Consider the following 22,707-nt stretch of genomic DNA (forward strand, 5'->3'; position numbering starts at 1 on the left):
TTTTTTCAGGTCACCTGAGATCCTCTCCAGTCCTGACCTCAGTAATTCTACTTACCATTAATTAGAAATTTTGTTCCTGTAAAAAAAATCTTGAAAAATTGACTGCAATCTTGGGACCACCTGTGTTCAAAGAGGATTTTGTTCACCTTACAAACACAAAACAGGGAACCTGAAAGCTGAGGTGGGACAGTTCTGTTTCTCCTGTTTATGTCTAAATTTTTAATTTTGAAGAAAACCCGACTCCTAAAACATGATTTCCCCACTCCTCTAGATTGTTTCAAGAGCACCTGGGAATTCTCAATATTGCTGCAAATATCCAACACCTTTATATATATTAATTAAATTCTAGGATTCAGGGGTATCCATGGAAAACCCAGCTTGATTATAAACTGAATGGAACGGCATCTGTCATATACAATTTTTGGAGAGAATTACCTGACCTTCCTCTCAGACTAGGCATAAGTCTGTTTTTTTATCATCTACTCTCTATTCAGCCAACAACTCAAATTTTTCAAAACCCTCCAGATGAATTTTGTAAACAGTTAATATCCTGTTTCTTGTATAGTCCAGTGGAAGTGTCCCTGCCCATGGCAGGGGGGGGGAATGACATAAACTTTAAATTCCCTTTCAACCCAAATCATTATCATTGTACACATATGCACTGTAAACCACAGAGGGTATTTTCCACAAGTGCTCACACTCTGATCACTTTTTATGTTTTTATTGCAAACATAGGTGCAGAAAATTCTCCCTGGATATTTATGTTATTTGGAACATATTCACTGAAAAAAAATACTCTGCAAAATTAGGATGATAGAGTACGTTGGCTAAACACAACACAGGAGACTGCTGTCAAAATTAACAATCAGAAAAACCATGGAAAAAAATTAAAAACATATATATATATATATATTATTGGGGGTTGGAAATTAGCTTAAATGCCTCTTCCAACCCAAACCACTCTGGTAATCGTGCAAATAAAAATTGTACAAATAAAATTGTACAATTGTACATTACTGCATGAAAGGAACGTGTAGCGTGTTTTCTTAACTGAGTCTGCAAAAGGCCCTCTAAAACCGGGCGTGTGGACAGGCCAGAGGGCGGATGTGACACGGGTGAGGACATGAGGGGGAGGCCACGTTGACTCCATGAGGGTGCCAAAACTTTGGGAACGACGCCGCGGGCAGACTTCAGAGCAAGCAGCGTTCCACAGAGGTGCTTCCCAGGAAGGCGGCCCAGCGGGCAGAGCCCACAAAAAAAGGATATTTCGGGATAAAGTCACTGAGGACACCCGGGGCGCTCCCCTGAGGGAGGCGCGCTGCCTTGCCTGGCCGCTCGGCAGGGGGCGCTCTCCCCGCCCCTCCCTCGCCGGGGCTCCCTCACCCCCCGCACACAGCGGGCGATGCCTCCGCGCCACCGCCTCCACCTCCTGCTCTTCCTCCGCACCCTCCACGGCTCCGCCTTCGGCATGGGCGACTGGGCCTCCCGCCTGCCGCAGGCTGGCGAAGCGCTGCCCGGCAGGACCCAGCGCATGGCGGTGCCGGGTAAGTGCGAGCTCCCTTTCCTTCCTCTCCTCGCCCTCCTTCCCCGCTCCCGCCGCCTCAGCCGCGCGCCCCGTCCCCGCTCTCCCGCGCGCGCATGCGCGGTGCCCTGGCGGCGGCGGCGGGGCCGACGCGGCGCGTGCGCGCTGAGGGGCGGGGCGGGGCCGTGGGGAGGAACATGGCGGCGGCGGGGCGTGCGTGCCGTGAGGGGGGGACGGGGACAGCGGGGTGAATGTGCCCTGGGAAGGGGTTTGTGGCGAGGTTCGCTGGCGCAGTGATGTTTCTTGTGTGCCGTAAGAATAGGAGTGGACGGGTTGTTGGAGCAGCTAGCGAGCGCGGCTCCTGTTGGCCCAGAGGAGCTGTGGCTGCCCCGTCACTGGAAGTGTCCAAGGCCAGGTTGGACGGAGCTTGGAGCCACCTGGGATAGTGGAAGGTGTCTCTGCCTGTGGCAGAGGGATGGAACTGGGTGAGGTTTTAAGATGCCTTTCCACCCAAAACCATCCTGTGATTGTTTTCAATAATTGCTCTTAGCTATCTACGAATTTTCTCTTTTGTTTTTTTACTGAAGCCAGCAACAGGGTTTTAAGCAGATTCCCTTAGCCGTGACTGTTTTTGTTAAATAATAATACTTAAAAATAAAACCATGACGTGCTGTGTATCTTCTGTGGGTGCTCTAAGAAGAAATCCTTCCCTGTGAGGGTGGTGAGGCCCTGGCAGTGATTTCCCAGAGGAGCTGTGGCTGCCCCTGGATCCCTGGAAGTGTCCAAGGCCAGGTTGGAGCAGAGTTTGGAGCAACCTGGGGTAGTGTGAAGTGTCCCTGCTCATAGCAGGGGTTGGAATGAGATGAGCTTTAAGGTCCTTTCCAACCCAAATAATTTTGTGATTCTGTTTGCAAAGTGCTTTTGAGTTCTTAATAATTCTTCCTATTATTTTTCTCCTTTGAGTAGATGTGTGCTGTCAGGTAAGCAAACTAGCAACCCAGAATTAATTAATTTACTTTCTGACAGTCCTCTGAGCAACTGCAGGTGTTCCAAGATGACTGTCAGTGCTGTTCAGGAGGAATTTTAGTGGCACTGAAGTGCTCTAACACATGTATTAGATAGTTTACGTATGAGGTATTTATTGAACAAGGTGTTATTTATATGTATCTTTGCTGCAGGCTCTATGGACCCTAACAAAGTATGAGAACTTCAGCTTAAAATAAATACTTAAACACCTTAAGTGCATAAGTGCTGGTGAAAGAATTATAAATGCATGATGGCATAAGCCCAGTGGTCGAGAGGATAATAAAACCTTGCATGTTATAGATACTTAGTAAAAAGCTGAAGGTAGTGGTGAAATTAAAGATAGCAGGAAGAACATTGTTTCTGCTGTAGAGAAAGTGGACTCGGGGTGAAGAGGTGGCGTTTGTGCAAATCCAGCAGTGAACTCCAGAGATGATATCAGGGGTACCAGAGATGGCACCAACAGCAGCACATTGCCTGGATTGAAGTGGCAGCTTCGTGTTGGTAGTTGAGACAACCCAAGACACACCAAGCTCATTTTCTTCTGAGTAACTGCATGGGTAGAATAATTTTGGTCTGCTGTAGAAAAAGCATCCTCATAAGAGCAAATACAATTTTTAAAAATGTTTTTCTGTGGCTAAACGTGGTATTATGTATGTAATAACAGCATGGTCCCCCAGTGAACTGTCAATGTTAAAATCAGATGTAAATTGCTCAGAAAAGAATGGCAATTAAAATTTAAGCTGATGATCAACTCAAGGCTGATTGACCTTGCAGACCCTTGCTGTGTTATAATGTCTTTTGTCAGTTGGGAACCAGAACTGGACCTGGTATTCCAGGTGAGTTCTTACCAGTACAGCACAGAAGAGAGGGATTTTTCTTTTCTCTGCAGTCCAGAGTCACAGTTTGCTTTCTCTGTGAGCACATTTAACCTGGCATCCAGCAGAACCACAGCTCCTTCCCAGCAGCTCTGAGATCATCTTGCTCTTGTTGTTGACCTCCCTGAGGTTTCTGTTGGTGTAGACCTGGAATTGTTCCAGGTCTCCTCAGATAAACCTCTGCTGTTTGCTGTGTCTGCTCTCGCTGTGTGTTTAACGCTGCCCTCAGATCTGCTGAGCGTGTTTTCTGTTACATCACTCATTTTGCTGTTTCAGCTACGGAATGATTCTGGCCCCAGCATCAGCCCCTGGGGTCACCTGCTGCCCACCAGACATGAAGGTATCGATCCCTGCCTTTGGAGGCTGCTGCTCCTGCCCATTTTTGACATGCAGGCTGTTCCTCCAGCCAGGAATTTGTCAGATTCCATAGAAAGTGCTGGGAGAGGGTGTCAGAACCCTGCTGAAGTCAACATGGGCTACAGCCACTGCTCTGCTTTGCTCTGCAGAGCCATCATTTCAGCCTACAAGGGCAGCTCAGCTGGACAAGCATGATTTGCCTTTGGTAAATGTGTTGGTTATTCCTGATTAATTTCTTCTTCCCTGATTGGAAATAATTTCGAAGAGGGCATTCTCCATGATATCTTCTGGGACTGAGCTGAAACCGAGCATGCTATACCTTCTCAGTAATGTTTTTCCCTTTCTTAAAAGCAATTTTTACTGTAGCCCAGTTATCATCAGAGGTCCCCAATCATTATTTCTGATCCGTGACAATGTTCTGATGGCTGCACCAGCAAATTTGGCCTCCCAGCTCTGGAAAAACTCCACAAGGCTCCTTGGATTTAAACACATTTAGCTTCTTTAAGTAGCCATAACCCATTTTTCCTCACGTTGTTTGGTGCTTTTCTTTCTGACTGTACCAGCCTGGAGAGGTTTTGGAGCACTTGTTGTTTCTGGAGATTTGTGCAAAAAAGGTTTTGAGTACTTCAGTCTTCTGTATACACTTCTAGGCTGTCTCCTGTATGCATCAATGCACTTTGATTTTTTTCTGAGCTTCTTTTCACTCCTTAATTTTTGTGGATTCATTTCTTATTGCCATTTGTGTCCCCAGCTAGGCCGAACTCCAGCTTTGTCCTCGCTGGTTTTGTGCCTAAATGCTGAGGTCGTGCTTTTCTTTGCCTCCTTTGTTTTTGGTCTCTGCATTTTAATCCATTAAGCAGCTCTGTGTTTCTGATTCAATTCCCACTTTTTCTATGTGATGTTTTGTTCCTTAACTCTCCTAGAAAGTTTTTTTTTCCAAATTCATACTACCTTGAAGAGCCTTTTTCTCCCTCTGGCAGCCTTCCAGGGGCTTCTACCTCTCAGGGGCTGCAGCTCCTCCAAAGGGACAGTGGAGGGACAGCTCCAATCGCTGCTCTGTGACCAGGGCCCAGGGAGCAGCTGGGGCTGTGCCAGGTTTAGGTTGGATATCAGGGAAGGGTTCTTCCCCTAGAGGGTGTCAGGCACTGGAACAGCTCCCCAGGGAACGGTGACAATCCCAAGGCTGTCAGAGCTCCAGGAGCTCTCAGGGTGCACAGGGTGGGATTGTTGGAGTGTCCTGGGCAGGGTCAGGAGTTTGACTCAATTATCCGCGTGGGTCCTTTCCAGCTCAGGAGATTCTGTGATTCCATGATAATTCCCTATGTAAGACAGAGTTCTGCAAGTAGAAAATGCTAACTGTGTACCTTTCCAGCCTTCCTTTGGATCCCCATCTCCAGTCTTCTGGTTACTGACAGGATTTCCCTCTGGAGCCCTGTGCTCTCAAGGAGTTGTGTTTCTTTAGACTGCAGCTCCCATCCAGTTTTTCTGTGCTAGGAAGGCTTATTCTTACATCCTGCATAACCTGTTCTGATCCGTGCTCCGGCTGTGTGTGCTGTGCCAGGTCTGATGGTTGTCATGTCAGAGGTCTGTGACCACAGCTGGACATCCAGGTGAGCCAAGCTCTGCCTTAGGGTGCAGAGTTCTGCCAGAGCTTTCTGGACCTGCAGTGTCCATCCTCTTCACCTTCAGTTGTGTTAGCAGCCTTTTACTTTCCTAGCTGAAGAGCTGCAGAACATTTAGCTCCTTGTCTTGGAGATCCCATTGATTTCCTGCTCCTCATCCTGATGGGCTAAATCCTGATGGGATAAAACATCCTTGGAGCTCCTTCCTTGTGCTGCAGCAACTGTGTCTGCCACAGCAGAGCTCCCAAAAGTGAGGCTGCTGCCACTGCTGAGATCTCTTGGAGGAGCACCAGGCTCTTCCCAGAGTTATCTGGAGGGAGACTCAAATTCCAGAGACGTTAGTACACATTGAGGAGCCAAGAAAATCATGCAGTTAGACCTGGATAAACCGCTCTGCGTTAGCTGAAAGGAGTACAGACATTGGCAAACTTCACTTACTTTTTTTGTAAGCAAGTTGAGTTGATCAGGTTTTGTACAAATTTCATAATCTGGGAATTAAAGTTTGTTATGCACTTTTCTTTCCTTGCAATAGAGCATCTGCATTCATTTTTAAAATTACTTCTTTCATATCCTTGTATAATGGTGCAATAAGATGTAGTTCTTTACAGTAAAAACACACATTATTTACTGCTTCTACCTTTCCAGTATAACTCTACTTTCCAGAGTTAATTTTATTTTGATTGCTGCTGAAACATTGCTGTGTTTTCTGAGTATATGAGGATATATTGCTTACACTATTTAATGAACTATTTTATTTTATAACAGTGGTAGGAGCAGTAGTCAAAGAGCCCTATGAATTTAGATGTTGAGTAACATATATATATATATATATATATATATACACACACACACACACACACACACACACATAGAGTTTTTTCCCTGCTAGATATCCTGAGGTAGCAATATGTAATAAATTAAAAGAATGGTTTTACTACTGTTCCCAATGAGCAGTGTCAGGATATCTTCTTACAAATCTGTAGTGATTTGACTTTTTTGAGGCAGAGAAAGTCCAGCTCACGGGTAGAGAGCCTTAGGATTGTTTAAATCCATTAGGCTTTTCAGCTTTATAGCTAAAGATTAATAGAGCAGTAATTACAAATGTGAAGGAGGTCATGGTGAATTTTAGTCTGACCTTCTGTGTAAAAAAAAAAAAGCACAGCATTGCCATGAATTAATTCTTGCTTGAATCAGATCACGCTCTTTAAAGAAAACATTGATTAGAAATGTCATTTGACAGAGAATCCACATGCTCTCCCTGTTAGTCTTTTTTTACCATTGTTAACACACTGAACAGAAATTATTGTGGTCAAACCAATGGCTTGTGGTCTAGTACCTCCGTTTGTCTCACCACCATGCTCCCCATGAAATTAAAAATAAGGAATAAAATTAAAAATATTCATGTTTATTTCCTTTACTGGTTAAAAGAATTTGTAATAATGAGCAAATGCTATTTTTTTCAGACAAGAATTCAGTATCACTGTATTTTAGGTCTAAAATAAAGATTCCTGAGATCATACCTCAGGACAAAACCTCAAAATAAAGTTCATCTTAAGGTTTAGGAGGATTTGTTTCTTCCATCACTTTGTTTATGTGGTACAATTCTTTATAATGAATTAATTAGTTGTCCATTTTAATTGAGATTGTATGAAATATGGGCCAAAAAATGTGAGACTTGATTTCCATTGCAGTTCAGTGGAGTGTGTTGAGTAACAATGTCATATGTAGTTTAGCATTTTCCTAATTGCAATTTACCTTTCTAACTCTAAAAGAGTTAATTACTTATTTCTTCATTCTGGAGACAGTCTTTCCCTCAAACATACTCAAGCCATCAATTTCCATAAATTATTAAATTTCATTACAATTTTGTTGTGTATGCCAAGACTGAAAGCGGAATGCACAGCAGAGAAACGCCTCACCCCAGTGATTGTTCATTATCCGAAAAGACTTCTCAAATTTGTGGTTACAACTTCTTTACAGGTACATCCAGGATGAATTTCCTCAGAAATCCTGCCTATCATGGCTTTTTTTACTTCTCTATTTTTTTTTGTGCGCTTTGTCAGGTAATTATATTCACACCCTAAACACCTAATTTTCAAGCCAACTGTACAGCTGTAAATATTATGCTGTCATTGGAAAAACAGGAATTACTTTTAACCCTCCCGTTGCATTTTACATTTTGGAAGGTGCTGCAAGGAGTAGCAAAGATTTAAGTCAATATAAATATATTTTTTTTTTTTTGCTGTTGTTTGCATGTACTTTTTTGCTCTTGGCAGCTGGAAAACAACAACCCAGAGGAAGTGAACAAGCACAGAGGATGCTGAAGAGATGGAAAGCATACAGGAAATATATTTACAGAGCTGCACATCCAGCTGCCAAATGCTTCTTTTGAGGTGGAATAACCTTGATGGAATCACCCTGTGCTTTACTTATCACCTCTCACTACATCCCAAGAGAAAGGGGCGGCATCGTTCATCACTGAACCCCTCAAAAAATACAACAAAAAAGTGGTAAAAAAATAGGTCTGTTGTTCGAGTCCCTGGAGTTGCTGGAGCTCTGCTTAGCATGCGGCTCACAGCCTGGGGGTGCGGAGGAAGCGCTCCCGGGGCTTCTCCTGGCAACAGCCCGGGTTGCTGGGAGACAGCAGCGCCTAAATGGGGAGAAACTTCACCCAACTGGCAGCCTCGTGCATCCAAATGAGGCTTGGTGGAGGCTTCTCGTGCTGATGCTGTAATTTCCCTCTCCGAAATGAAAAAGGAATCCAGAGGATCTTTACCTAGAGGCCTGTGTGTGGATGCTGCTCTGAGGGATCATTCAGGGTTGTGTAATAAAAGGGGATAATTATTCCTGGGTGAAGGTAGTTGTGGTACGCAGGGTTCAGGAGCTTCTCCTTGCTGCTGTTTTGAAAAGAGATGTAAATGTCTGAATTTGCCAGATTTGGGGTGTTAAACCTATCAGTTACGAGAGTTAAACACCAGGTTGTATTTACTCAGGTCATTTTTCCTGACTAGGGAATATTTTCTCTGATTTTGTCTTGGTCCTGGGATACATTTGGCTGATGGTGTCCATTTATCTTTAGTGCAGGGATGACACCACTACACATTTAGGCAACGTTGTGCCCTGGATCCCACATGTTCCTCCATAATTAAGTGAATGAATACCCCAGGCACAGACATGGAATTAAGTTTCCCATTGCTTCTGTTTCCACAGCAGGTCAGAGAGTGTGGGGCAAGCTCTACATTGCAGCAGGAATAGAGTGGGACAGAGCATGGGCAGGGGCTGGGTGGTGCTGCAGCAATACCCAGAGTTTGGCTGTCACAGGTAGAACAGGCACTGGTGGGTTTGGTTCATCAAATTAGGGAAACAAGGTTTAAATCAGGGAAATAGTGTCCCAAATACTGTTTTTTTCCACTGGCTGCAGGAGGGTCTGGTGACCAGTGCAGAGTCCAGTGACCAGCTCCCATGGAGATGTCTGTGTGTTAATCAACCACAGACAGAGCCCTGGCTTTGCTATATTAATGACCTGTCCATGTAGCTGATATTCAATGTAAAGCCTTTAATTTTTTAAAAATTTATTTATTGCCCAGAGTCAAAAGCTGTATTTTTATTGAACTCTCTCCACCAAATACCATTTCACAGAATCAAAGTTTTTTCCTTCACTTTCTTTAATTTTCCTGGTTCATGCTCGTATGCAATATTGCTAAGAATGAAGGAAGGAATTTCCAAAGTCAGGTTATCCAAATGAGACTGAAGTGGTTTACACATGGAACTGCAGAGATGTAGCATCTTTAGTTCCTTCAGAATATACAAGGAGTAAATAATAAAACTCCTTACTTTAATTGATTTGAGAGAAGTGCAGGATAGCCCTTAAGGCAGATTTAAGGTAGTTTGAATATTTCAGATACTAATTCCTGTGTCTCAGTCCTTCTCTGTTTCTTTGATATACAGTACTTCCTTTTGAATTTTTTCAGCTTTGAAAGCTCCTCTGGTTTAATTAATGTCTTCCTGTCAAATTTATACCTTCAAATTACAGTGGTGTACATTGCCTTAACTTCAGGTTTATGTACTTTTTATTGAATTTATTTTTACTTTGCAATAATTGAATTATTTGGCTTGTAATTTATTGTGTGATAGGCATTGCTTTATCCTTCCATGCTTATCTTTTAATTATTATGTATGGAATTTCTGTGATATGGATACATTTGATTATTGCACATATTTTGTTGCAAAGTTTTATGATCCATATGAAACTTGCATTTAAATTTCCAGTACAATTAAGATAATGCACATAAATAAGCCCTTAGTACAAATCAGATGAAAACTTGTGCAGTAAAACCCATCACAATCCAGGGATGGTTATTGCAGTTTCTTATCTATTGCTCGTAGTTAATTCCTGTTGCATATAATGCAAAATTGGAATTAGTGGAGATTGCTTGGGTCTTTATTTTGAAGAGAAGATCTTATTTTCTGTTGAGAAATGTGGCCAGAAATGTATTTTTACTCTAGTTTGGGCTTGAGCGCTCAGGAATTTGACTTTCTAGGAGCCTCCAGAGATGCTTTAAGGAATGCCCACGTTTCAGGAATGGTTGAGAAACAGAACTCCAGCAAAAACTAATTTTTTTAGTGTCTTCAATGTGAGACAGAAATCCCTGATCTTGAGGATATTTGTTTAGGTTTGAGGACTTTGGGGGTAGAGATTTGTTGCCTGAGCCTCTGGCTCAAAACTTTGAGGAACTCATTGAAGAATGAGAAGTGTTGTGCAAGGGACAGGCAGTGGAAGTGTCCATCACTGTTTACAGGCTCAGAAATGTACTTTTGGTTCATCAAACATTCAACTCCTGAAAATTTCATCCCAGAACTTCTAAAGTAGGAGCAGGAATTGAGGGAGTCTGGCACTGATGACCTAAAAGGCTGAGGGAGGAGAAGGATGACTCCAGGCAGCCCTCGGTGGGACTGGCAGGAACTGGTACCTGTGTATGGCAGAATGGGATCACAGGATGATCCAGGTTGGAAGGGACTTCAGATCACTGGGATCTGGATCAGTAGATTGGCAGCTGATCTTCTCCTCTTGGAGAGAAAATGTCTGTAATCATCTCCTCCCAAATGTTGAGTTTACATTTTAAAAAATAGCAAAATTCCAAATTAGGGAATCAGTGGCTGATTTAGCAAACTGCAGTAAGATTTCGGCTAAGGCCATCAGAATCAAAATAACTGCACCAGAGATAACATGACAATATATAGGGTCTATGTGGACTATTTATATTGCTTCTTCCTTTTGTTTATGTTCTTCCTTAGGGATTTTCCTTCTTACCTAAACAGGGATATGTAAACCTCCTTCTGCACTTACTGAGCTTGTCCTGGGGAGCAGAGATAAAATCTCATCTTGAAGAGGTTGCACTCAGACAACTTCTAGTAAAATAGAAGAATAATAATGCTTCATTTCAGTAGGACGTTGAGTGACAATTTCTCGAGTTACCACTCAGAAAGGGAACAGGAAAGGGAAGAAATGAGCAGGCAAACCAAATATGGAGGGTAGATTCTTAGGCAGAATGTCCTGGTGTGTTCTCAAATGTCTTTATATGAAGAAGATAAATGCTCATAAGATGACCTAGAAACAAGTTTAGTGTTGGTTCTTAAGATGTTAATTTCAGAAAGTCAGAACTTAGAAAACACCCTTTTAAAAAATATTTTAGGATGTTCTGACCCTCCACTTTGTTAGCATTTCTCATAAATCCACCCATAAATGGGTATAACTGCCCTGGAGTCCAGCTGTATCCTCTGGAATGAAGCAGCGGGACCAACAGCCCATCTGTTTGCCACATTCATTTCTGAAGTTCTGCTTCTGAAAGGTGTCTTCTCATGTTGTTGGCAGGAATTGAACACAATTCCTGTTTAAAACCTGAGTTTTGAGCACTGAAAGGATTTTGGGGTAGGACCTCACACCTCTTACCTTTCTATTGAGTGGCTTTAATGCATTTGTTCTCTTACAGGTTGTCTACACTTCTTGCTATTTCATGTAACCTGGTCCCTTGTGTCATTCTTAGCCATCAAATTACTTTTCAAATGACCTAAAAGATGCTGTCTTTTACTGGAGGAGGATCTCATCTCACTCAGAAAAAGCTGGATGCAACCTAACGCTGCATTCCAGGGTGGGAATTGCAGATTGTTTCTGTGACTGTGAATGTGCCTCTGGCTGGGGATGAGGAGATGATTCAGATCATCCTTAAATCCTTGGAGAGATCCTGGCTCTGCCTTTTCCCTGGTCAACCAGTACATTCCACTGAAATTCCTGAATTTGGTAGCATTCCCAGCTGACAGGTGGGCACAACATTAAGTTTTGGATGTTGGGCTGTGCCTGGGCTGGTGACACGAGTCCAGAAGAGCCATCAGCAGGATTTAAGTGTCCCTCCATCCAGTCCTTGGTGGTGTGGAATTGCAGACACCCACACTCACCCTTTTGCAGTAACTCATTTCTCCTTAAGTCCTTGTTTAAGGAGTCATCTGTGTGTTAAACATTCACACACCAATTTAAACCTAATCAGTGTTTGATTTAGTTTACAATAAATAAAAGCAAACTTTTTGAATGAGAGACAAAATTATCGCCAAATGTGTATTTTATCCTTTTGGATACCTGTGCACAGATGTTCCCAGGTGCCCCTGTTGTGAAAGCATTAAGTATAATGGAAATGAAAATAAGGAAAACCCATCACTGTCTGGGCCGATGGCTGGGTGAAGATGAGGAATTCTGTGATACTGCTCTCTGTAGAACCATTTAAAATATTAATTAGTGAAAATTCAGTTACTGAACACAAAGCACTTTGTACCTGAATTTTATAATAAATCTCTTTGTTACTGCAAAACAAAGAATATATTCTTATTCCTCATACCTGGAATTATGACAGCCTAACTGGACCAAATTTTAGATGAATTATCTTAGTTATTTGATAGCCTCCATTTTCATAATAATTGAAGATATTTGAAGATTTCTAGCCACAAGTCTATTTTCACTCCACATAAGTTAAGTGTAAGTGGATTTTATTAAGAATAACTATTTATACCTCAAGTTCCATGCATTTATTTTTTGTGTTGCACACTGCAATCACTTTTTAAATGCCACTCAGCCCTACCTGTAACTGTTTTTCTTCTGAGAACTAAAAGGAGATAATAAACAATGGTACCAATGGGATTTAAAAATCCGTGTTTCACTTTATATTGGAAGTGTTATGGGTGGTACAGGATGGAGAGAATGGGAAAATATTTAAATCTAGGAATGCAGATTCTGTTGGCTATACTCTGGAAACGATGTGGTCCAAAAGAAACCGAAGAAGAACACATTTAATGGAGATTGACCCATGGATTTGGAATTTCGAATTGGGGTGGAATGCCAGCACATGATGAGCAGTTGAAGGATAATCCCACAGTGATTTTAGGGAGCTGTTGACAGCTTCCCATAGAGTTTGGTCTTGTCATTTATTTGCCTTGCAAAGCTGGAGGACTCCACCCCACAGTGTGACAGTGGCAGCCCTAAACCCACTGGGCTCGTGGATCCACTGGTTTGATTTTCACCTGGATTCAGCTGGAACTGGCCATTCCTGGGGCTAATGTGTTCCATGGCACGGGAAGGACCACAGTCAGGCATACATGATGCTGTCAAAATGACAAATGGTAAGTGCAGGTAGTAGTGGGGCAGCTGCCAGGTGGACACAGCCCATCCTGGACCAGAATCAACTGGGGATGTGCAAAATTGTACAAAACAAGCTGCCAAAGGTGGTCACTATATTGACTGATCTTGGGAATCTGCAGAACCCAAGGCCAATTCAGATCTAGTCCTTCATGTTCTATTTTTTATGCATTTACAGGTCTTTATTCTTGTGTTTTTGTATTTTTTTTTTAATTTTATTTGGTTAATTCTTGAAATGTCGACTTCAGCTCTCACTGTCTTCCCTTGCCTCTGCTGGGTGGCTGCAATATTCCTTCTTTTTTTCCTTCTCTCAGTATTCCTTCTCATTTTATTTGTCTCTGTGTAACAGCTACAGTCACTCACTTACATGTTTTTAGAGCTTCCCCAGTGTTTGGCTGTTTAATAATAAAACTCAGAAAAGTGGAGAGTCAATAGGAAATTCTTTGTCATCATCTCTGTATGAACAGCCCAGGTAAAAGGAGCCTTTTTCCTGTCACATGATGCACTTTTACCCTTCAATAATAAATCAGCAAAGCATCTGGCTCCAAAATTAGACTCCTAAAATCCTCTGGCTTGTCCTCAGAGGCTTTGGCTTCACTTATCTGTAATGGAAATGCCCACAAATGATAACCAGGAGTGTGATAGCAGAAAGACTGATAGAGTTAGCTCTGATACACCAGATACTCCAACGTGTTTATTTTTAAAATAAAATATTTTGGAGGCTATCACACCCAGACTGACCTTGTGTCATGTGGTCAGGATAAAGCCTTACACAGCTTTCATTGGTCCATGACACTGAGGTGTCCAGCAAGGAAGAGAAAAAGGGAAATAAAAGCTATACCTGATGTTTGAAAGTGACTTTTTAGGATTGTATTCCAAATAGAACAGTTTAAATGAACGAGTTACTTCTTCTATTCTGAAGTTTTCCACCTGGGAGGTGGGAAATCATTCCCGCTCCACAGGTGCACAGGGACAGGTGTTCAGGTGTACCACACTGGGGAAGCACAGAGGCATTTGTGAGAGATGGGAAAATACATGGATAAAAGGGAATATGATGACATCAGGAGGCTTTCACTGGGAGAATTCTGAATTAACAAATTAAGGTAAAATGCATAAAAGATCACAGAATCATTAAGGTTGGAAAAGAGCTCTGGGATCATCAAGTCCAAGATGAAAAAAAAAATTGAAATGAATGATGACCAAAGTACAGATCAATATTATTTTTTTTTCCTAATACTTCAAAGAACGACCAGTGATAACTAAGATACTGCAAAAGGATAAATTCAGGGATTTTTCTCTGAGCATGGGTATATAGATGGAGTTGAAGGACAGAGCTTCATGTGGTTCGGTAATGGTAAACATTGAACTGGAGATGGATAGGAAAATATTTGGTGCGATGAGGAATTTGACTCTTTCCATATTTTGTGCATGGGAAAAGAATAACATAAAATAAACATCAGTAGGACCTCTGGAGAGAGGAAAATGCTCAGGAGAAACTTGTGAGGGTGGAAAAGCACTTTATGGAGCCACTAATACAGAACCTGGTGTCAGGTCAAGTTATCTGGAAGCTGAGTACTGGATTGTTGCAGCCTTCCAAGGAAAAATCCATAGACTTTGTGCAGGAAGGAGAGGAAAGGGCTGACTTGAGACCTGTGGGAGACAACAAGAAGAAGAACAAACTGGAGAACCTGAGGAGGGAACATGGTGAAAACCAGGCAGAAAACGTGAAAAAAGGGCCCAAAACAAGGTGTGGAGAAAGTTTTACATTTTTGTCCTGTCTGGAGGTTACTGAACACTCAGTTCATTGGGCTGGAAACTTCTTTATGTGAAGGAGGAGAAGTGAAGGAGGAGAAATGAGTTCCATTGAGAGATATCAACACCTTGGCCTGGAGGATGCATCTTGGAAGGTGTCACAGAGGGAACTGGGAGCAATTCCAGAGGACTGGTGCAGTTGGAGTCCTTAAGAGGAGAGAGGGAATTAGGAGAGCTGCAGTAAACTACACCTTGGACAAAAGGTTCCTCCACATGAGATCCACTCTTGTTTCGTCCACTGCCTTTGGAGAACTATTTTGAGGGATAAAATAAGGCTTTTTATCCTATTAGCAAATTCTTTTCGGGAAAATATTTGGCTGCTCAGGAATATATTTGTTTTTACTGCCTTAACTTTCACTAAGAGTTATGAAGGAATAGTTAAAAGAGTTCATCTCTATTGGAATTTTATATATATTTTTAGTATTTCTGAAGTCCCCTGTTGTCAATACATACATTTTTTGAAGGAAAACTAATTAAAAGCCGAGCATTTAATAGTGACTGCTGCAGTGATGTAGCCTTTCAGAGTTAATTCCACTGTCAATAATTTCCATGAGATCTTTTTGTTCCCTTGTTGATGCCTGATGGTCTTTCAGTAAGGCAAAGCAACACATCAGAGTTTGCTGTCAAGTGCACAATGAAAAGAAATAGAAAGATTATACATAGTTTTTTTCCCAAGTTGGCCCTGTCATGAGGATGCAAGGTGCAAATGGAAATGAGACGGTGTGCAATATTTTGATGCAAAAATGTGATTTTAAAGTTAATGGTATTTCTTCTGGAGTTTGGAGGCTACTGGGAAAAACTGATGGGTCTGTTACAGTCATTGCAAACAAGATAAGGGGATCTTTGGGTAGATGTCTGACGTCTGAAGGGCAGATAATTAACCTGTTTTTTTTTTAAAAAAAAAAAATAGATAAGGTCACCCAATCTCTGACAGAACAGAACCTTTAGAAACAGAGAGGATATTGGGAAGGAATTGTTCCCTGTGGTGAGGATGGTGAGGCCCTGGCACAGGTTCCCAGAGAAGCTGTGGCTGCCCCTGGATCCCTGGAAGTCTAAGACCAGGTTGGATGGGACTTGGAGCAACCTGGGATGGTAGAAGGTGTCCCTGCCCATGACAGGGTGTGGAACAGGATAGTCTTTAGTGTCCCTTCCTACCCAAACCATTCTATGATCCTGTGAATTTCTGAAACTCTCTATTGAATAAACTTAGAAAATTAAACGCTTCAGGAAGGTTTTTTTCCCTCAGAATATTCTATTTAGCTCATTAATGTAATGCGTGTATTTTAAAAAGTTGGCATTTTGCCTTGGCAAATAGCTTGAAGATAAAAGAAAGTTTATTCCTGTAATTTTCCTCGCATGAATTCTTGTCATTTAGAATATCTTGAATGAAGTTCCAAATATAATTTTCTATCCTTTAAGTCTTGCAACACATCAGAAAATTTCCCACCAGAGTCGACTGTTAATGCTGAGCCATTTCTGCTCTGAGTGCCACAAGAACTTGAGCTGTTGAATTAACAGATGACATCACTGGATCTACGGATGTGGGGAGATTTTTTGTGTATGAGCTGGGATCCAGTTTCTTATTAATTTTCAGCTGATTTTTTAATAATGGTGGAATTGAGAAGAGTGGTTGTTTTCAAGCTGGAGTTCAGATAAAGTTAAAATGTGCATGACTTCTGAGCATGATCTGAATTCAAATCTATACGTCTCCTGCTCCTGGCACCTTCCCATGATTCTGGGGAGGAGAGAATGAAAACACATTATTTTAAGGAGTATTTGGTGCTTATTAAAATTACACATACGCCCGCCTTCCAAAGAGTCTTGATTTACTGCAGGTTGTTCGTGTGTCGTATGCGGACATTTTTAGCGAGCAGATTTCTTATCCCTGCGAGAACAGGGAATGGCTTCCAGTGCTCCACGATCCGGGAGCGCAAACGTTGCATCCATTGTAAAAGGTAGGGAACCATGAAATCTATAAAGCCGATTTGGCAGGAGCAGCGGCTGTTGGTGCCAAGATTTGGTTACTGACCCACAGTTTCCTGTTTGGGAAATCTATTAATTGATTCGCAAAGAGCATCTTTTTGGAAAACAAGGATTCAGACAGGCTGGCACAGGCTGGAGCTCCGCCAAGACTGCTCGGGAAGGTTGCCATGCTGGGAGCGAGCGAGCGAGAGAGCGAGAGAGCGAGCGAGGCGAGGGAAGAAAAAAAGGCAAGACTTGGCACGGCTCAGTCAAATCAGCTTCTTTTGTCTGCTGTCTCGGCTTGAGCTTCGCGAAAGAAAACCGTCCTGGGGTACAGAAAAACTCACAACTTTTTTTTTTTTTTGGTTTTTCAAACTTCCGTCGCTTTTTAAGTCTCTTGGGCTCTTGGGAAGTGGTGGTGACATTAAATGACGTCCAGTTAGCAGTGAGCAGAGAAATAAAAGCTTTGAATGAAGCCTCCAGAATGTCAGTTTGTACATATGGGAAATACGATATTTGGTGATTTTTTTTTTTTCCCTATGTCTGATTAAATTGTAAGGGAGCCGAGTAACTTGGAAGATTACAGAGGGAATGTGTAAATAAAAGGGAGAATTTTCATTTTTTTGCAGCAAAACAAAAACTTTTCATCGACACTAACATGCTTTAAAACCGAACCTGACCTCCTTCGGAATACGTTCGGAACGGGAATTCCAGCGTTTCTCTCGACAGAAACGAACTTTTAATGGAACCTCCTTAAAGATTTCATCTGACCCAGCAGTGAAGTAAGAGTAGAGAGAAAGTTGTGACTTCAATAGAAAAGTGAGTATGTTCTTAAAGCCACAACGTTTGTTTTTGCTGCTTCATGCTGTCCTGGCTCCATGTTCCAGCCTTTAGGGACAAACCTGAAGACCCAGCAGGACACACCGAAGACACACAGGCTATGCCTGAAGGGCAAAATCAGAGCATGGTTATTCTGCTCCTGCTCTCAAACATTCCCTTCAGTGCATCTTCCTAGAGAGCCTCTGAAATTGCTGAATTTTCTACTTTTAGAAGCAACAAGAGATGGAAAAATATCGTCTGCTGCCAAGTGAGGGATGTTTGAAGATGACACAGTTGGTGGCACTGGATACGGAAACTTCAGTTTGTAGTTACAGGACCTGTTTGCTGCAAACGGTGAAAAAATCTGCTCTTTTCTCAGGAATTAAAAGAAAATGGACCAAAAAAATCAGTGACGGCTGAAGCGTGGACGCTTTACGATTTCAATAAAATGAAGGACCTAAAAGTCCATTGTTTTCTCCAAAGGTGCCTGGTTTTTCAGGGAAAAAGGTATTACCTGCCTTCTGATTTTCTGGGAGCAAATATGATCACACTGCCTATTAGGCCTGGATGTGCTGGGATTATCCTCCTGCTGCTGTGACAATCAGCATTGTTATTTCAGGGAGTAACTGTAAACCGTAGATTTTAATGGATCGCCTTTGCTTGGAGTAAGTATTACCCTGTCCTTAAAAACTGGATTGTTCAGCCTGAGATGTGCAATTCCTGGCATGCTGCACAAGTGCATTTCCCTCATTCTTCCCTGCTGAAGGGAAGAAACAACGTTAATGGGAAGGTTTTTAGCAGGAATGTGCTTGTGTTTTAACTATGGCATTTGGATTATGAGACTGCTAAAATTAACTGGGCTTTTTGATGATGTCAAAAACTTGGGTTACTTAATATTACATTAAATTGGTTTCTTAGCAAGGTCTGTCTGAATTTTTACTACATCAGTGAGCCTTTTGAAAGATGCTGTAGTTAAATGCTGGGTAAGATGCTGTTGTGATTAATATTTGGTTCACTGAAACATTTAATAGGGTTTCTTAGGGAGTTTTGAAGAAAAACTTCTATTATTCTGTCTTTCTAAATCCTTAAAAAATACCCTCAGCAGCTCAGTGTGGGAATAGCTATGCCGTGGGGGATTTCAGATGGATCCTGGGTGGAAGGGGAGTGTTTGAAGGAGTTGAGTTCTGCTCTCTGTGTGGTTCTTGTCTGTTGTTCCTGCGCAGGCATTGCCATGGGATGTGCTTGGGGACACGGGGATGTGCTGGGCTGAGTCTGCATCACAACAGTGCCCTAAGTTTGTCCGTGGGCAATTCTGGAAGGAATTCCCATTATTTCTCAGAAATCCTCTGCAGTCTCAAAGCATTTGCTGTTTTCTTTAGTCATTAAAAACAAAATCATTACTGTGTGCCCCTATTAAAACTCAGAAAATAACAGAAAACATTTATGGTGCTGCTTCTAAGGAAAATAGTAAATTGACCATTGCATTTCTAAGTGATACATTAAAATAACCATATTTCTCTTCCAAGTACCTACATAATTTCATAAATTCAGGTTTTAAACATGATCAACATGTGGGTGCTTGCAGTGCATTTATAAAGACAAATATTTGTACAAATATTTCAACATCTGTGGACACTGAAGTTATTTTGAAGTGGTTCCCACAATGCTGGAAACACTGTTTGTCTCTGAAATATCTCGTCAGTACATTTTGGGTTCCTAAATGAGATACACACCACTGCAGGTTTTTTTTTGGCCTACATAATAAAATATTTTTCTTCCTGCTAAACTCTCAGATTCTGAAAGTTCATCTAAGTGTTAATTTTTTGGAAAATATCCCAACTTGGCAATTTAAAACTGAAATCAGAATTGCAAGGTTTAAATGGTTGGAACTTGAACATTGGTTGGATTGCATGCAAATGGAATTTCTGGTGTAATTTGACATGGTTTATTGTATTTATGTACTTTATCAGCTGGACTTTTCTGAATACTTTAATCTGATTATTCATTGCCACCATTAATCTATGATCTTTAATTATTGGATAGGTTTAATAACTTCATAAATTAACAATTTGTGTTAAATTCTTAATGAATCATTAATATCTATTTTAGATTGGATTGTACAGTTCCTTAATGTGGCATATTTCAGTGTGGAGGTGAGGGTTGGTGGCTGGGATTTAACTTCATTTTTGTTATTAAACCACAGATAATATTTCGCATTAGAGCATCACGTTTGATACTGTAATGGGCCAATGTCTGATTTCACTTGTGATTAATAGGACATAAACCAAGGCTTACTCTGCTGTTTTAATTAGTGTCAAAGTAGTTTGAGATCAAAATGGGCCTGGAATGGGCTTAGTTTGTGCCTTTTATATTGATATATCAAAGCATTTTAAAAATGAATGCTTACTTTGAACCCCTGTGGTTATTGGACAAGGAAGAGATGAGCAGTTCTCAGTATGACTGTGGATTCTCCCTAAATATGGTTGTAGGACAACAATACAAATGTTAAAATGCATTTTGTAGAGGTTTTGGGTGTTATTTTGCATTCCTATAGCCATGGGAGATTATCTTGAGATTCTGCATATGGTAGAACTCCATGTGCTGAGGTGTCCTATCTATAACAATATTTTAAAATAAAATTAAAAAGTTATATTTGATATAAATATTTTAAGGCTCCTTCCATTTACCATTTATTCTTTCCCATTAACCCAGAGCAATTGCTTATTTTGTAATCCACCATTCCAAGGTGCTTTATCTTGGCACAGGAGGATTGACTTGGGAGGAATTCCACTTTATTCCGTATAAGCCACAGTCTTTATCCGTACCACAAAAATTTTGAGCAAAGTCAATGTTATTTCATCCATGGTTACTCTTAAAATATCATTTAAGTGAGTTGAGTAACTTTTGTAGTCATTGTGAAGGAATAAACACCTTTAGGAGGTGATTAGGGAGGTTGTCCCATCAGTCTTGTGAGTCATTCTCTTTATTGACCATAAAAAATTGAAAAATAGAAGAAAAAATGGTAAGAATATAACAATATTAATTTGTAGTATTTTTAAGTTATATTGTCATTTATTAATAGATGAGGGGTAGCTCACAGTTGTTCAGGATCTGATTGATTCTGATCATTTTCTTAATGAAATTGTTGTAGAAATAATAGAAACTTGTATTGTTAATAATTATGGGCATCCATGTTTTTCCTATTTTTCTCTATAAATAAGTTATGCCCAGTGTACATCTGTTCCTCTGAGTCACCAGAGCAGTTTTTCCATATTTATTTGATGCTATAGAATTGAAAAAGTTTCTAGAGATAAATTATAGGTCATGCAAAAAATTCCCATTATTGTCTTTCCTTTACATTTGTTTAATCACCTCTTTTTGCTAAGTTTCCCAGGATCAAGCAGAGTCTTGGTGTTACCTTTTCTCCTCTTTGCTGCTGACCTCTTCAGCCTGTGTCAAATTCTGGTTTGTCTAAAGTTACAACCTCTGTACTACCAAATGCTGGGGTTTGAAACCAGGAAATGCACAGTGTTTGCAGCACTCTTTGATCTGAGTGCTCTTATCTTGTTAATCAACAGATTATTAGAGAGAAATCAGGGAATATCCAATCCAATCAGGGACACTTTCCACTATCCCAGGTTGCTCCAAGCCCCCTCCAGCCTGGCCTTGGACGATTCCAGGGATGGGACATCCAGCACCTCCCTGGGCAGCTGGTCCATGACTGATGGTTCAGACACTTTCAGATCCATGATTTAGGAATTAATCAGATCCCAAGAAAAGTGTCTCCTTCATACGGACACGACACTTTTGCTGAATGCCAGAGGAATCTGGAATGGTTTAGTTGAATTCACTAAACTACAATGAAAAGATCTTCCATATAAATTAATATTAAAAGGATAAGAGAAGAAGCATAAAAAAAATTATTGTTTTTTTCCTCAGCTAAATTGCATCAAAGTGGAAAATTTCTTTGATCGTCTCCTTGGATTATGCATGAAAGAGTTCCTGCTTTTTCCCTGACACGTAACAAGGGTTTAGTCCTCATCCTCCAAATGCAAACTTTGGATTTCAGCACTGAGAGGTTTCCGTTTTATTGATTTTTCCATGCAATCCTTCATCCCTTTCACACCTTAGCACAGCACCAAGTGTGGAGTATAAGGGTAGATACAGAGCTTTGCTCCATGAAAGATTCCTGTGTGGTTTTGTTTTGGAAGCCCCACAACTGTGTTTTTGTCCAGACCTACACATAGGAATAGGAATAAAGTCTGTTTCTTGTCCGTCTAATGCACAGCAAATAAAACCTAAGAACTCTACAGACAGCACAGTGTTAATTAAGATGATTCAAATTTTCGTTTTCCACATACAGTGATTTTGGAAATAAAAACTCCGTCCCAGATTAAAGCACCTGCAGGGACTGTAGAGAGGAAAGACTGTGAGAAAATGTGTAGATTAAGGAGGAGCATACTCAGAAAAATCTCCATTTGTTTTGACCTGTATTGGTAGAAATGGTTGAACATGGTAGGTTGGGAGGTTTTGCACTGAATTGTAGGTGGTATCCACTGATAAAATCTGCAGGGCGTTTGTAACCTCCTCTTATTTTTGGCAGTTTTCTCATTTCTAAGGCCAGCCTGGTGTTTGTCCTTGAGTTTCCATTCTAATCTGTTCCTAGCTGGAGAGGGTTGTGTCGGTCTGTCCTTGGCTGTGAATAGTTTGTTCATTGTCCATTTTCTTTCTGATCTCTGTAGCTGGCAAGGCAGGAAGGACTTCAAGGAAAGAGAGGATCTCTTCTTTACTTAGGCTTATTGCTTTCATGATGGAATCATGGAGTGAGGAATCCTTTGGGTTAAAAGGGATCCTAAACTCATCCAGTGTCACCCCTGCTGTGGGCAGGGACACCTTCCGCTGTCCCAGGTTGCTCCAAGCCCCATCCAGCCTGGCCTTGGACATTCCAGGGATGCAGGAGCAGCCACAGCTTCTCTGGGAAACCTGTGCCAGGGCCTCCCCAGCCTCACAGGGAACAATTCCTTCCCTCTA

General features: G+C 41.3%; 1 protein-coding gene across 2 annotated transcripts in view; it reads left to right on the forward strand.

Annotated features, from left to right (window-relative positions):
- Positions 1-1,388: 1,388 nt before the first annotated feature.
- MSRA (methionine sulfoxide reductase A) overlaps positions 1,389-22,707 on the forward strand; it is a 226,277-nt gene continuing 204,958 nt past the window's right edge. Inside the window, exons 1-2 of one of the 2 annotated variants that reach the window (XM_085574370.1) lie at positions 1,389-1,544; positions 7,679-18,341. In XM_085574370.1, the coding sequence (XP_085430496.1) occupies positions 18,322-18,341 (20 nt within the window). In that variant the 5' untranslated portion in view covers positions 1,389-1,544; positions 7,679-18,321. The remainder of the gene's footprint in view (positions 1,545-7,678; positions 18,342-22,707) is intronic. The other variant, XM_031504479.3, reaches the window with a different exon arrangement.

This window comes from Lonchura striata, chromosome 3 (assembly GCF_050655825.1).
Source record: "Lonchura striata isolate lonStrDom1 chromosome 3, ASM5065582v1, whole genome shotgun sequence".
In the NCBI taxonomy this organism is placed as follows: Eukaryota; Metazoa; Chordata; class Aves; order Passeriformes; family Estrildidae; genus Lonchura; species Lonchura striata.